We start from the raw sequence: 14,968 nt of genomic DNA, 5'->3' as shown, positions 1-14,968 counted from the left end.
GATTTTCAATTAAAGTAAGAACAGAACATTCAAGAACTTTAGTAAACATACTTTGAAAAGTTAAAGCTTTAGTTTTTTTCTTTCAGCGTACAACTATTATAGTTTGACAATTACAATTAATACAGATGGTGTACATAAAATCAAGTAAATTAACTATAGTTAATTATATACAGTTAACAGTTATACAATTAAATATAATAATTATAATATTTAAAAGATAAGGATAAAAACGTAGCAAGACTAACAATAAAAGCTCAAGTTATAACTTTACAATTTAAATATATTTGATTAAGCTTACTTTATCGTACTCTATTTTCATCCAAATGTTGATTCCACACACATTTAAACCCAATTTACTTTTACAATCATCAATTCATCTGTTTTAGAAAATAGTAATTTTGTGCTTTATAAAAATGATTTAAACATTAAACATGAATTTTGTACTATGTTAAACAAATGGAAAATATTTCCTTTTTTTGGGCTGATAAAGCTGATATTTTGTATTTCAAATATTCCGTTTGCATTATCATCATGGCTAAAATTAAAATCATTTTCAGTGAATAATTTGCATGTTAAATGTAAAAATAAAATAAACTTTATTTATTCATTTGTCAAACATAAAAGGTACAGAGCGAGCACATTTATACCAACCCTACTCTTGAAATACTATTTTGGACTTGGGATAATTATGATTAGCAAAATGTATGGACTTACAAAAAACAACGACTAGAATTGTGTATTTTCAGAATACTTAGAATATTACATTGATCCGGATATTTGGTAATTGTAATAAATTCATACAGATATTTGAATATTTTACTTCAGGACAGCATTTTTATACATAACAATTAATTTACATAGTTTATATAATATAGTTGCGTTACATTTATTTTTCTAAATAAAAAACAATTTGTTGATTGGTTAGCTAACAACATTTGTGTGAGAAAATAATAATTATTATAATACCTAATTCAAATTTTAGACTACCGTGAAATATACTGGGTCTATTTGCATTGGAAAGAACAATTTGCATTAATCATGAGAACTATTTTGCAATTTACAACAATTCAAATTTGTAGGAGATAATCTTCCAGGCAGCATACAACCAGTACGTTTTTTTGATAAATAGACGACATTTGTGATTTTTTCATAGGACTTCAAGTCACAACTGTGAAAAAAAATTTATTTTAGATAATTATTAATATTTAACAGTTATTTAATTTCTAATAATTGTCTTTCTGGTTTTTGTTGAGTTCAAGAATATAATGTTCAAGACAAAAAGTTCAATTTAATTTTAAGTTTGTAATTTAATTTAAAAATGATTAGTTTAAATACAAGTTCTAGGCCTTAAACCCAAATACCCAATATTTAGAGCACCTTATATCCTTGTAGTGTCAGTCCGTCTTTTAGTTACCACTACATAGTTATAATATTGTAATGTATTGTTGATTTTTATTTATTTATTGTCGGTAGTTACTGCACATAAATTGTATATGGAATTATAATGTTGTCTGCGCCGCGCCGCACCAACTTTTAAAAAATCGCGGTTTGCGGCAACGACTAGCGGGATGGTGTGGACAGGAAGAGGTTACCCAGCTATATTATATAAGGCCTAATACAGAATTATGCAATATGCATTTTCAATGGGCGCAATGCGCAATAAGTATATTTTACAGTAAGACAATACTAAATATAATTTATCGTAAAACGCCCGGGCAATATACGCGCTACAATTACAATACTGACAATATTAATTAATAATGACAACTGTCAACATAATATGAGGTTGTCTACATAAATCCACTTAAATAGTAACCAATAGACCTGGTCTGCAAGCTCCGGAGAACGTCGCGGCGCTGGATGGCCGAGGAGGGGGTAAGCCACCTCGTGAGCTTCGGCATTCGAGGCGCAGCTTTGGGGACTACGCCGAAACTATACGGTGGCGTGAAAACGCGTCCGTGTTCGAACAAATGTATTGTGTTAGATTAAATACGTTATTATTAAGGACTGGGAATTTGGCATGCTCGCAGAGTAAGCTTTCCTAACCTGTTTAATAATAAAAAGCTGTAGTAAATATAGAAACTAAAATAAAATTACATACCAATCATTATATTGGGATAGTTTTATGTTTCAATTGCTCTATTTTTGAAAGTTACTTTATTCATATGCTATACTTCTTTACTTCTTTGTGTCGTCCAGTAGAATCAATCTATAATCTAGTAAATAAAATATATGGTTAATTCAATGTTTGAATTATGTACATTATGGAACATGAAAAATAAATAAATTTAGTTTTTAAAATTAATGTTATAATGATCAAATTAAATTACTGATTAAAAATTAGGTCGTTTATGTCATATTTTGCACACTCTCATCAAATTTCTAAGCACAATAATTTAAGCAACCATATATATCAGTATTATTTTGAGGAATGGAAATCTTTTTTGTCTTGCTCCATAGGATTGCAAATTCCAACTGTAGAAAAAAATATATAAATGGTAGAAAAATTGGTTACTCGGGTAGATCAGGTTGAAACCGCACGTGGGCGAAGCCGAGTTATTCAACTAGTGCACACTAATTAACTATATATGGAATATCAAGCACACCTACGAGTCATACTATACATTATTGAAGTTAGGATAATAGTTATTCTACTATAAATCTTTATTTTTGGAAAAAAGCATGGATCATGAGTCATGACACTTGACATCTATTAATTATAATAATTTTTTTGAATAAGTATTCTCATTCAGACAAGTTCTCTGTCAACAATTTCAAGGGAATATCTAACAGTAGGTAGGAAAAGTAGGAATGAGCTTTAGGAAGTTCCTAACAAGAACAGTTTAAATATAAGATCTAGAGCATGTGGAAGACCATTTTGAGCTACAAGACATTGCGATTTATTGTATTGTTTAATTAGTAAAGACAGGATAGTATCAAATTAATTTTCTTTCAAAACACAGACAAGAAGTGAAAAAATTCAAATATTTTTTTTTCAAAATTAAAATTAGACCTCCGGAAGTATATTTGTTCTTTCAGTTAAAAACAACCAGCTTTTACAGCCTTAATAAATTAATATAAGACATTTATAATGTCATAATTGCATCAGTAGCCATATTAGTTTACTCTCTTATAGTCGTATCCTGATAATCCATATAACGCTCTTATTTGAAAAAAATTAATTATATCTTCATGATATATATAACCTATTAAGGCATTGATTATAAATACTATTTATAGTATTACAGTAAACTTTAAAGTACAAATAGCAATGAGTGAGTGATAGTGATATAGATTAAAAAATTTGTTGTTAAATAATGTGTTTAAAATGTTCAATATAAACTATTTTACTATGTAAAGTGAAATAAAACAATTTAATATGGTATGGAAAGGGGATTGTTAGAGGAGGGATCCTCCCTTATACTTACCTCACAACTTATCTCTTTTTTATAAATTTTTTTAATTGCTCAACAGATTTATTAGGTACCTATCACTTGCCTGATTTTTATAAGGAAAATAATACTGTGAAAAATCTCTAATCTCTTCAAAAAAATTACTTATTACTCTTAGGTACTTTGGGAAAGGATTATTATGGAGGATAAAATGTATTATATTGTTATAGTAACAATAAAAAAAAAATCTGCTCATTTATTTCCCAAGGTTATTTTAATTTAAATTAAATAACAAAATACTAAATAAAGAAACGAATGAAAGATGACACGTGCGTCTATAATATAATATGTATAATAATATATAATACTATACATAATATTATAATTATGAAAATATGAAAACTGTAATGGTGTTCCACACCACTACAATATATTATATTATATATTTATATATATAACGATAGTCGATACATTAATATAATTATATAACATGTGGCATAAGACTTAATTTGTATACAAGATTCTTCATAAGTTTTTTACATAAAATAGACATTTGTATAAATACTTGTAAATTTGGACTAAAGAATATTAATATTTCTTTACATTTTCAAGTAAAATATAATTTGCAAATATTCGAGTTTCTGATGAATTAAAAAAAAAACAAAATGTTTATAAAGAAAACAAGTTAGGAAAACTCACTCAGTGAGTGTACTTACTAAATTCCTGGTTTCCAAACATATTTCAAATACAAATCTACAACCTGTAATTCTAAATATAATTTAAAAATAATTGTACAACCTTAATATTGTGACTGAATTTTCTATAGGCTTTTAAATTCAATACAAGGTTGAAGGTTCTTCAAAAGTAGGTACTTGATACTTATTAAAACTCGAAAATCTTTAAAATATATAACCACAATTTCATGCAATATTATCGATGCACTATAAGAATTTGGACATTATAATTGATTTTTTTTTCAAATTACATTTATTTAGGTAATACTGCAGATAGTTAATTTAAATGTTTGCCCAATAGTTAGATATAGGTAGGTACCTACCTATATACATTTCGATTTGTCTTAAGATGCATTTTTGTAATGAGTTAAAAACGTTAGTATACATACATTTAAAGAATGGAAACGGTTTAAAATAAATTATAAAAGGTAAATAATAAAATTAATTAAACGGTTATGATCTTTTGACTTATGATTTACTAATATATTATGATAGTAAGTTTATTTGTTATTTGACTCATCGCTTTTATTACTAAGGCTTAAGATAATAATATTGTGTTGTATTTTTCAAAAAATGTCAAAGGTGTGGGAAGTGAGAACAAAAGTTTATGAAAGAGTATGTTGTCAGAAATAGAAATAATATTTATAAATTAACATTTCTTACCTTTATGAAGATTGCAGTAAGAATCAGTTGTCAGCCTTTATATTTAGGCACCTGCCTACCTACCTAAATTGTGAATTGTTTAAGATCAGAAAGAAATAATAATACAAAACATGAAAATGTAAATTTTATAAAAAGGTAGAGTACCTATTGTCAAGCTTCGAAGCCAACTTAAAAATATTAAACACTGATGTAATATGTACCCATTGTACCTACTTACAGTAGGTGCCTAGTTTTAACTAAGTACGTTTTTATTGTGTGAAATGGACTCATATAAATGTTATTCCAATTTTAGTTTTCTTAAATACCTACATTATATAATTGATGAAATAGGTACCTAAGTATGTAGGTTTCTACCTACATATTATATCATATATGTATTCATTTCACCATATTTGCCTATTAAAATAATAACTTTAGTGTTACTTATATTTATTTACTAAGGTTAAATTAAATTTTCTTAAATCTTAATGTGATTTAGATGATGAAATAATTAGGTAATATATAATTTACAATATATTCTATTATTATAATTCATATAAGAAATAAGTTATTTTTATAGTAAGTGATAATGTGATATGATGAATCAAGTTTATAATCCCTTATACAGTTTGACAATTCAGTTATACTTGATAGTTTTATAAAGTAATACATTCATTAATTAATTAGGTAAATAAACATTAATGTCTTCAAAAAATTCAACTAAAAAATAATTTTATTTCAGTTAATTATCCTCAATTGAATATTTTATATTTTAGTCTTATAAATGAAATATTTAATGAATCGTACCCATTTTTACAGAATTATTGATTTAAACAGACTAATGAAAAAGTATAATTTTATTTTTGTTTGAAAATTATAGTAATGGCCATCATTATACTGTCTTATTTTCTTAATTACTCTCATACAACACATTTTTTTTTGGAGATTCCAGATTGTTTGTGAAAACATATTCGATTTATTTAATCTCCGCCTTTTCTAGTTAACCGATCTTCATCTATTCTATACTTGCACTGACAACAAGATGGCATTTTAAAAGTATCATAGTAGAATTCATTTGAACCACTTATGGTTATCAATCTTTTGTAGAGGTATTTTTGTATACATGTTGAAACGTATCCTGTTGGTAAAGTACCATCAAACATGCACGGAACTCTAACATCGCTGCAAATGTATTCAATTAATTTAAAATCTAGAAAATTTCTCATTTGATACTTACACGCATTTTTCCACTACAATTCCTTGTTTAATACTGCTATTGTCAGTTGATGAATCTTGCACAATATAACGCCATTGGTTGTATGATGTAAGACCTACTTCTGGATATATTACTGATACCTAGAAAATATTTTTAGTTAAATAAAAATGTAATTTTGAGTTTTACAGTAGGTAATTTTATATTATTATTATAATAGTACTAGTTACAGTGCCTCCATTTGTCTACCCTATGTGACAGGAGGGAACAGGCTAATCTTTCGTTCCTTACTAAACTTATAAATGATGATGTCGATTCCCCTGTCCTCCTAAGTAAACTTAATTTCAGAGTTCCAAGTTTTTACTCCAGATACTCCTTCCTTTTCTAAATTCCTTTTAGCCGCTGTAACTATCTCAAAAATCATCCTATGACGAAACTAACCAATGAGGACCCACTATTCTTGAGTTCTTGGCACTAATTATTGTCTGTTCGCTCTAAATTTAAAAATTTTACACTTGTATTTTTATGTAACATTTTTCTTAGTTATTATGTTATTATGCCTGTTCGCTCTTTATCTTAATATTTTATATTTCTAGTTTTGTAATTTATGTAACTTTTTCCTAGCTATTATGCGTAATATTCTATGTAATTGGGCACGTCCCGTTTTTCAATAAATAAATAAATAGTACAAAATGAATACAATTCATACAAATATATTTAAAATAATAAAATCTAGACTTAAGGAAACCCTTTGCATACAAAGAACATTTATGTGATGGTTCATCTCTTTTCGAAATAGTGAAAATGATTAGGTTAGGTTAGGCTATATTATAACAGTCAAATAAATCAGAAATAAAAAAAGGACAAAAACAAGTGATAATTGGGGCGTCATTCATTTGGGCGAATAAGCCAAAATTTACCTGAGCAAAGCACATATTATTTGGGCGAGAAATTAACCCATCGTTTAGGCGAATTTATAAATTATTGAATAATAGGGAAGTAACATACCTACGTATACATTACTACAGCTAAATATTATTATATCGTTTCGGCTGATTGTTGAGACCAATTTACAAATACAGATAGTGAACGATAACATGTGGGTTTTCATGTTTTGAAAAATATGATAATAATAACATGCTCAACTAATCTTAAATTGTTATGCGATTCTGAATATGTATTTGGTGATGGGACTTTTTCTTACTCCCCAAAACATTTCGTTCAATTATAAACACTTCAGGTGTACAAGCAAAAGTTGTATGTACCCATCACATTTTGTTTTTTATCATCTAAAACTACTCAACAATATGAATTAATGTGGTATGAAATTATTCATTTACTTAGAACATTAGTAAATACTAAATTAAATATTAGTCAATTTTATTCAGATTTTGAAATTGCTGCTCATAAATCAATACTTAAATGCTTTCCAACATGCCAAATTATTTGCTATATCTTCCATCTTGCACAAAATTGGTTTAAGAAAATTCAGCAAAATACTGTTTTACATAATCATTACTTGAACAATAACTCAGAAATTGGTGATTGGCTGAAATGTTTCTTTGGTTTACCGCTATGACCATCAGATCAAATTTAACATGGATTTACAGAGTTGATGTCTATTTGTCCGACCGATATTTCTGATTTTTCAGTCTATGTTCTAAATAATTGTACTATAGAAGATGCCAAATTCTCACCTGCACTGTGGGCAAAAGAACTAACTGACGAACCTCGTACTACTAACGGGGCTGAATCATTTCACAGTAATTATAACTCGCAATTTTATCATCCACAACCTAATATTTATCAAGTAATTAATATTTTAAAAGAAATTCAAACGGAAACCTTACTAAAAATTAATCCTATCAACAAACAAAACATCAATATATTACGTAAAAATAAAATAGAAAAACAAGACTATACATTAAAATCATGGGAAGAATATCAAACCGGAAAATTTACAATAATCGATTATATTAAAAAAATGGGCATGAGATACCATACTAATAAAACAAATTAGTTAAGATTTTTAATACATTATTATGATAATTTTGACACTTTATCAAACAAATGGGCATATGAGATACCATGCTAATAAAAAAAAATCAGTTAAGGTAATAAATATTATATAATAAAACATATGACGATATGACAATACATTTTTAACCATACCAGTTAGAATTAACTGAGAGTCCTAAGTCTCTAAAAATGGGAAGGAAAACGTATTAGTCTAAATACATTTTTATAAATATATATTTATAGTTCGCCCAAACGATTTATTAGATAAATTAAAGGTCCGTGTAAATTTCGCCCGAATGATATGTATAAATTCGCCCAAACGATATGTTATTTTGGGTCATTCGCCCAAATGAAAGCCGCCCGATAATTGCACAGTTTCCGATGAGAACAATCTGTATTATGCAGTGTTTTTGATAATTGATAACCGCTATTATATGGGTGTCTCGGATTTCATTGTTTAAATTAACAAATCTCTATTGCAAGGCATGCGAAAACATAACTTAGGCCAGTGGTTCTCAAACTTTTTAGTACTGTGACCAAAATTTCGTTAATAATATAGTTAATATAATTAAAATGTACTTTTAATAACGAGGTACGTTAAATAAATAACTTAAACATAAATTTCTTGGAATCTATATTACCTATTAAAAAAAAATGTTTGAGACCCACCAAAAATTGATTGACGACCTTCCAGTGGGTCGTGAGTACTCGTGACCCACTCCTTGAAAAACTTTGACCTAGGTAGACTCTAGGTCCCTGTGTCTTGGAGATGAAACTCAGAACCTAATAATGCAATAATATGCAGGTAAGGAAATTTATATAAATACTACCTAATTGAAACCGTGGATTCACGTGAAGGTTCAAAGTGACTTGGTAGGTACCTTGGATTTTGGTCTTTTTTTCATAAAGTATAATAGCTAAGAAAAGGAATTTCATTTTATTTACAGTTAAAAAGCGTGACAAGAATAGGTACTTTAGTTCAGATTATTTTAATTATAGGTTTGCCTGGAAAACAATATACTCCGATGTATGGAAAGTATATTTAAGTTTTAACACTCATACATTTTTAATTGTAAACATCAGCGATAGCCGGTATTTATAATATGATAAAAAAATAAAAAATACTCTGTGGGTAATATTAATGTCTATTGTCTATAGATAGAGAGGTACTTACTCTTGCCTGACAGAACGGTTCAAGTTGTAGATCATCTGACATTCTTGTTTCAAAATCATTTATCTAAAATATAAATGCATTTATAAAATTTAATAATTAGATATAAAATATCATAATTTGAAATATTGTTTATACCTCATTTATAGCATCTATATCATAATAAGGATTTGCCATAAACTTGCTCTTTCTAAAAAGATTTGATAAATCTTCTCTAATAATGAAAAATAAATAATTTGAGGTAGATTAATTTTTAGGTTGGTAATCTTATCTGGTGTTTAAGTACCTTGGATAATTATCAACTTTGATGCAAAAAGTGTCATTCAATGAGCATTTCTCAATTGCTTTTATTTCAGGTATAAATTTGCTGATTGTAATTTTCTCATCAGTTGAACTTGGAAAAACAAATGATGAAGAGTTTGTCAAGTTGGCTGCTGGTAAAACTATAACTTTTGTATTTCCAATACTGGTTCCAGGATCATTTCTAAATATATATAATAATTTTAAAGATCAATGGATTTGAAATTAAATTTGGCCCATTTTTATACAAGTACTAGGTTTACTGTGTCTTCACTAGAAATAAAAATCTAAAATATTGTTCCGCACTTGTTCCATATTTGTATTTTTTTATGAACCCAATATTAGAAAATACCTACAACTCTACAAATAATATAACAACAAGGAAAACATTTACTTTTTACTTATATTGTTTGATTAAAAATGAATGCACACTGTGTGAGCTTGTCATAATCCATAGAAAAGTATATTTAAACTGATATTACAAACTATAATGTTTACTGTCGATTCAAAATATTGTCATAACCTACCTATATATTTTATTATAGGTAGTTAAATCTCAATAATTATTGGTGTTCTCAATAATATTGGGTGTAATATTGGATGTATAACGTTTTGATACATCTATATCAAGTAAAAATAATAACCCTAGATTGGCCCACCTGGTGCTTAAATTCTGGTGCCGTCACTGCAGTAGGCATATGACGTGGTAGGTACCTACTATTATTAACACAAATATTAAGCATAGTTAGGTACTTACGTAGGTACATGTGTGACACACTGGAATGATTCAGTATAACAGTATTTTAGATAATTTTATACATATATCATAAAGCAACGAAACCTAAATAGAAATTATCAGTTAACTTACTTTTGATCTTTTTTATAACTTGGAGTCGTGAATGTAGTTATATTATCTTGATTAACCAAATTTGTTCCTTTGGACTCATTCTTAGTAGAAGACAATACATATCCTTTCCATTCAGTATGATTGTGCAGTATAAAAAGGTGTTGTGCTATCGAATTAGGCCACTGAAACTATATAATTAAATGTAACTAAAAATAACACATTACACTTAGTACCTTACACTCGCTAAGACGCTCAGTATGGACAATTAAATGATCGGTGGAAACAATTTTAATTTAAAATTAAAATATATATTTATATACTAATTTAAAGTAGGTATATTAAGATGTAAGATGAGTCTCGTCTTGTGTTAGTACCAACAACCGAAAATAGTTATTTCTTAATAACAAGATTATATTTAGGTACAATTTCTGAAATTGTTGTTACGAGTTGGTACTAATTAGTAATTGTAGTCAAATTAATGGTCGAAAAAAAAAATTTGCTCATTGGGGTGCCAGGGTAACCCACATCATTCGTATGATTTTCTAATTCAATATATTATTCAAATGTTCCGAATTTAGACGAATTTTGAAAGATTCTAACTATAAACATTCATATCTAAAAACTTAAAATGAATTTAAGCACAAATTTTTTTTTATATTATACTAATAATAGAACATTGATGATTAACCTTATATTTTGAAGGAATATAATTGATTTTGTCGAAAACTTGTTTTGCTTGAAATGTCCAGGTTTTCCTTAATTTCTTTTTTGTTTTTCCCAAAGCTTTTTAAAACTACTGGGTAATTTAGTTCCAAACCTGAGTTTTAGTTTGGTATCGTTTGCTTAAATATTAGAGTGATTTGACTAATTTTTAAACTAAAAACTTTGAGCACTATCTAACTTTCTTGTTGGATTTTAAAATATTTTAATTATTAAGTGAATTTTCAGCATTTTTAAGTATTAATATCTTTACATACTCATAATCAGGGGTGACTTTTGGCCCGGGAAAATATAAAAGTATACTGAACTAATTTACGAAATTTGTATTGAATTTCAGCCAACATATGTATATTATTATATTTTAACACACCTAACCATAATTCTTTTACAGATTTGACAAAATATGCACTTTATAAAATTGTATTAGTATTATACATTGATATCAAAACGTATTTTTATTTTTTATCAGCTTAGTCCTGCAGTATCTATATAATATAATACAATAAAAGTGAATAATTTGAATTATTACTGTCAAGATTTTTATATTTAAAAAGGAAACTTATTTAATAACAATAAGCTTTTAGACTTGAGTATTTTAATAATTTCATCATCATATATTTTGTATCGAAAGCATGAATCCTCTAATAGTCTAATTTACCATAATGAACAAAATCAACAACAATACGTATATTTTTTTATTTTATAAACAGCCAGAAAAATGAAAATGTTTTTTCCTACTAAGTACTCACCAAATTATTGTTTACTTTATACTCGTATTTTGTGTAAGATATTTTAGTATCATACTATCACAGTCATCTATGGCATAAACGTGCACAGACTCGAGCTTCAGAGGCTGACCCTTCACGCTGAATGAGAATGAGATTAATCTAGTCTATTTTCCAATGGTATGTTTGAAAAATAGGATCGAAATAAGTCTATGTTACGGGACGCTTTTTGATGTGAAATCGTATCCTGCAGTAGTCGCGCTAATATCGACAACTAAGTTACAACTAAATTGTTGTACGTTTTGAACAGCAAATTTCCGTAATTTTTTTCAAACACTTTTGAATTCAGCGTACTAAAACACGAATTTTGGATAAAAAAAAAGTTGAAAAAATGGATTTTGGTTAAGAAGAGTTGTTCCACAATTTTTATAATTGATATAGAAAAAGCTTTAAAATCAATAACTTTATTATTTAGATAAAAAATTAGTTTATTTTTTATCATTTTTTTGACATAAAATACTATTTAAAAAAAGTTGTTTGGAGAATTAAACCAATCCACCCCTGCTCATGACTAACTTAAAAACTAAAATTCCTTAAAAATCCAACGATAAAACTAAGATAGTGATCTAAGCTTTAAGTATGATTGAATTTCAAACTACTCTAATATTTAACCTGAACATACAACATTGTAACTGCATGAATGTACATTTTGGGAACTTATGCGTAAGTAAGACAAAGATACCACATGTGGTTACGAAGTCCTATAATAAGCAATTTAATATTTGCAAAATCAAAATTAGTTCTTTCAATTAATATTTTATTGAAATGAATTTTTATTTAGAAAAGATTCATGGAAGTGGTTACAAACTGCAAAAATTATTTAAGTCCGGATATTATTAACTATATAATTACAAAATGATAATTAGTACCCATCTACAATATTATTGAAATAAAACTGCACAAGAAAAATAAAAAATATTGTTCGAATGAGGTTTTGTAATTATACATTAATAATTTTGTATTATTATAAAATCAATGAAAATGTTTAACATATTTTTTTATGATATGAAAAAAAAACAATGGCATGCAATGGCAGATTACAGATGCTCTCGCATCATTGCCCATATTTTATGCAACAAAAACAATTAAATAAGTTGCAAAGGTACAAATATCACAATAAATAATATCTGTATAATACAATGGCCCATAAAAATGAAAAATCACAGTTAAGACTTTAATCCTATTAAAGGTGAATCAAATATATTTACATTATGAAAATAATATGCAAACCCCAACTGACACTGTAACCGTTATAACAATGAAACTAGTAAATAAATATGATTCATATAAAAAATTGCATTACCGTACTAATGAGAGACAGTAAAAAAAACATCAGCCATGGCAATTCGGTCATTTTGACAGGATATATATACATAAATATATGTATCAAAACAAAACAAATATGCAAGGAAAGTTATAGCTTATACGTATAAACAATTATTAATCGATATATCGAAATAGTTGAATAATAATATTATGTTTTGTTGTTTACACACAAACACACAACTAGTCTGCTCGACCACTTTTTGAGTACTGAGGGGTGCTAGCGCAGTGAACCTGGAAACTATGATGTGGGACATTGGTGGAAGCGTTCGTTATAAAAGTAGTGGGTACTGGGCAGTGGTTAGTTTACACAAACAATTTATTACACCGGTATGTATTTATCTGACGTCAGTATGTCACTGTTAATTATCAAATCAATTATTTAATATTTTTAAAACATGTATAACAATTATGATCATTAGAGTACGTATAATACCTATAGATACACATATAGATAGTATTAAAATGTCTTATGTTTATGAAAATAAATTAAAATGTATTTGAATAAAAATAGAGCAAAGCATTATTGTACGGGTTTATGGTTAGTAAAGGACATGGGAGAAAAATACGTAAGACATGGTTTGTACACGAATGTCGAAAATTCGTTTGAATATTGTCCTCCTAAGTACTAAATTTTTTCAAAGCTATTTCAATATGTGAAGTAAGTAAAATAAAATTATTTTTGATTGTTAGTAAAATTGATAGTTATAAATTTAAATTACGTTAACTATTTTAATTTCTACAAGAAACCATGAACACAAAATATTATATTCAATTTGTCTAGATCACATTTACATTGTTTTCTTAAGTAAAAAAAAAATTGAAAATTAAAAACCATATGAATTAACTTATTGCACCGACCTTATACTGGAAGTGTGTCTTTTCAAAAGAACCTTTAGCTGTCCAACAAGTCGTTCGCTTCAATTATAAAAATACAATTTTTATTTTAGATTTTAAGCGGAGCAATGCATGTAATTCGCTATATAGTAAACACCTAAATACTAAGTAAAAATTATTCAGTCTAAACTCTAAATAATAATACTATATATAATATGCTCAAAAACGAATAAACCAAATTTGTAAAAATTTCTAAGTGTTTTTAAAGATTTCAAAAAAGTTTAGAGAGTAGTTTCTCACAGCTGACCTACTGCTAAAAATTGATGGTGGTTTATCCGAAGTAAATAGACTTAAAAAATAAAGGACCTTTTTCAAAAGTTATATCAAAAGATTCCTTGAGCCTTGGGTCAGCTCTCGAAGCGGTCAGGTACTGTGAGCCTAGGGTGACTGACAACCAATTGGCTCAAAAAAAAAAAATATATAAAATAAAATCTGATTAGTCAATAGATATTATTAATGTTGAGAGGGCATGTTCCCACCATATAAGTGTATATTGTTGTTATATTCCAAATTTCAATAAACGAATAAATGATGGGCCAAGCTTTTTGTAAACAATTCAGTTCCCACGTAGCGGTGAAAACACCAGGTATATCTGGCTTATACATATAATTTTGGATATGACGATGACGTGGCTACCAAAGTATCAATAAACAATGTAATGGGTAATTAAAGGTCCATGAATAAACACGTAATTACAATTCAGATATATAGATAGATACTGTAGGTATATCGGCGAACCTATCCAATAAATAATTCTATATAGGTAATAATATATTTAACACAAACATGTTTAATGCATCTGTAAAGTAACATGTGTTTATGTATTGTTTTTGACTAACGGTATTTTACAATTCATCGAAAATTGCGCATTAATAAGGAAATAAATTATTTTTCATAACAAATAATTTTGCCCTATATTAGATAC

The 14,968-nt window shown here is 27.4% G+C and overlaps 1 protein-coding gene and 1 long non-coding RNA gene across 3 annotated transcripts; both read right to left on the bottom strand.

Annotated features, from left to right (window-relative positions):
* Positions 1–882: 882 nt before the first annotated feature.
* On the bottom strand, positions 883–5,503 carry LOC111035847. Of its 2 annotated transcripts, XR_002604690.1 has the most exons (4): positions 4,790–5,503; positions 2,331–2,475; positions 2,102–2,216; positions 883–1,168 (listed from the first exon to the last, which is right to left on the bottom strand). It is a non-coding gene; the product is annotated as an uncharacterized LOC111035847 (long non-coding RNA). The 2 variants fall into 2 exon arrangements; XR_002604689.1 differs by lacking the exon at positions 4,790–5,503 and having other exon boundaries at positions 2,331–3,750.
* A 197-nt stretch (positions 5,504–5,700) lies between these two features.
* Positions 5,701–13,352, bottom strand: LOC111035848 (protein spaetzle-like). The gene is made up of 7 exons (XM_022317639.1): positions 13,127–13,352; positions 10,340–10,506; positions 9,458–9,655; positions 9,310–9,385; positions 9,175–9,237; positions 6,006–6,124; positions 5,701–5,950 (listed from the first exon to the last, which is right to left on the bottom strand). Exons 1-7 carry the CDS (start codon positions 13,196–13,198, stop codon positions 5,749–5,751), a joined length of 897 nt encoding a protein of 298 aa, XP_022173331.1. The 5' UTR covers positions 13,199–13,352; the 3' UTR covers positions 5,701–5,748.
* Positions 13,353–14,968: the final 1,616 nt, after the last annotated feature.

This window comes from Myzus persicae, unplaced genomic scaffold (genome assembly GCF_001856785.1).
Source record: "Myzus persicae strain clone G006 unplaced genomic scaffold, MPER_G0061.0, whole genome shotgun sequence".
Lineage (NCBI taxonomy): Eukaryota > Metazoa > Arthropoda > Insecta > Hemiptera > Aphididae > Myzus > Myzus persicae.
Note: the sequence above shows the minus strand (reverse complement) of the source record. Positions and strands in the feature narration are given on the sequence as shown.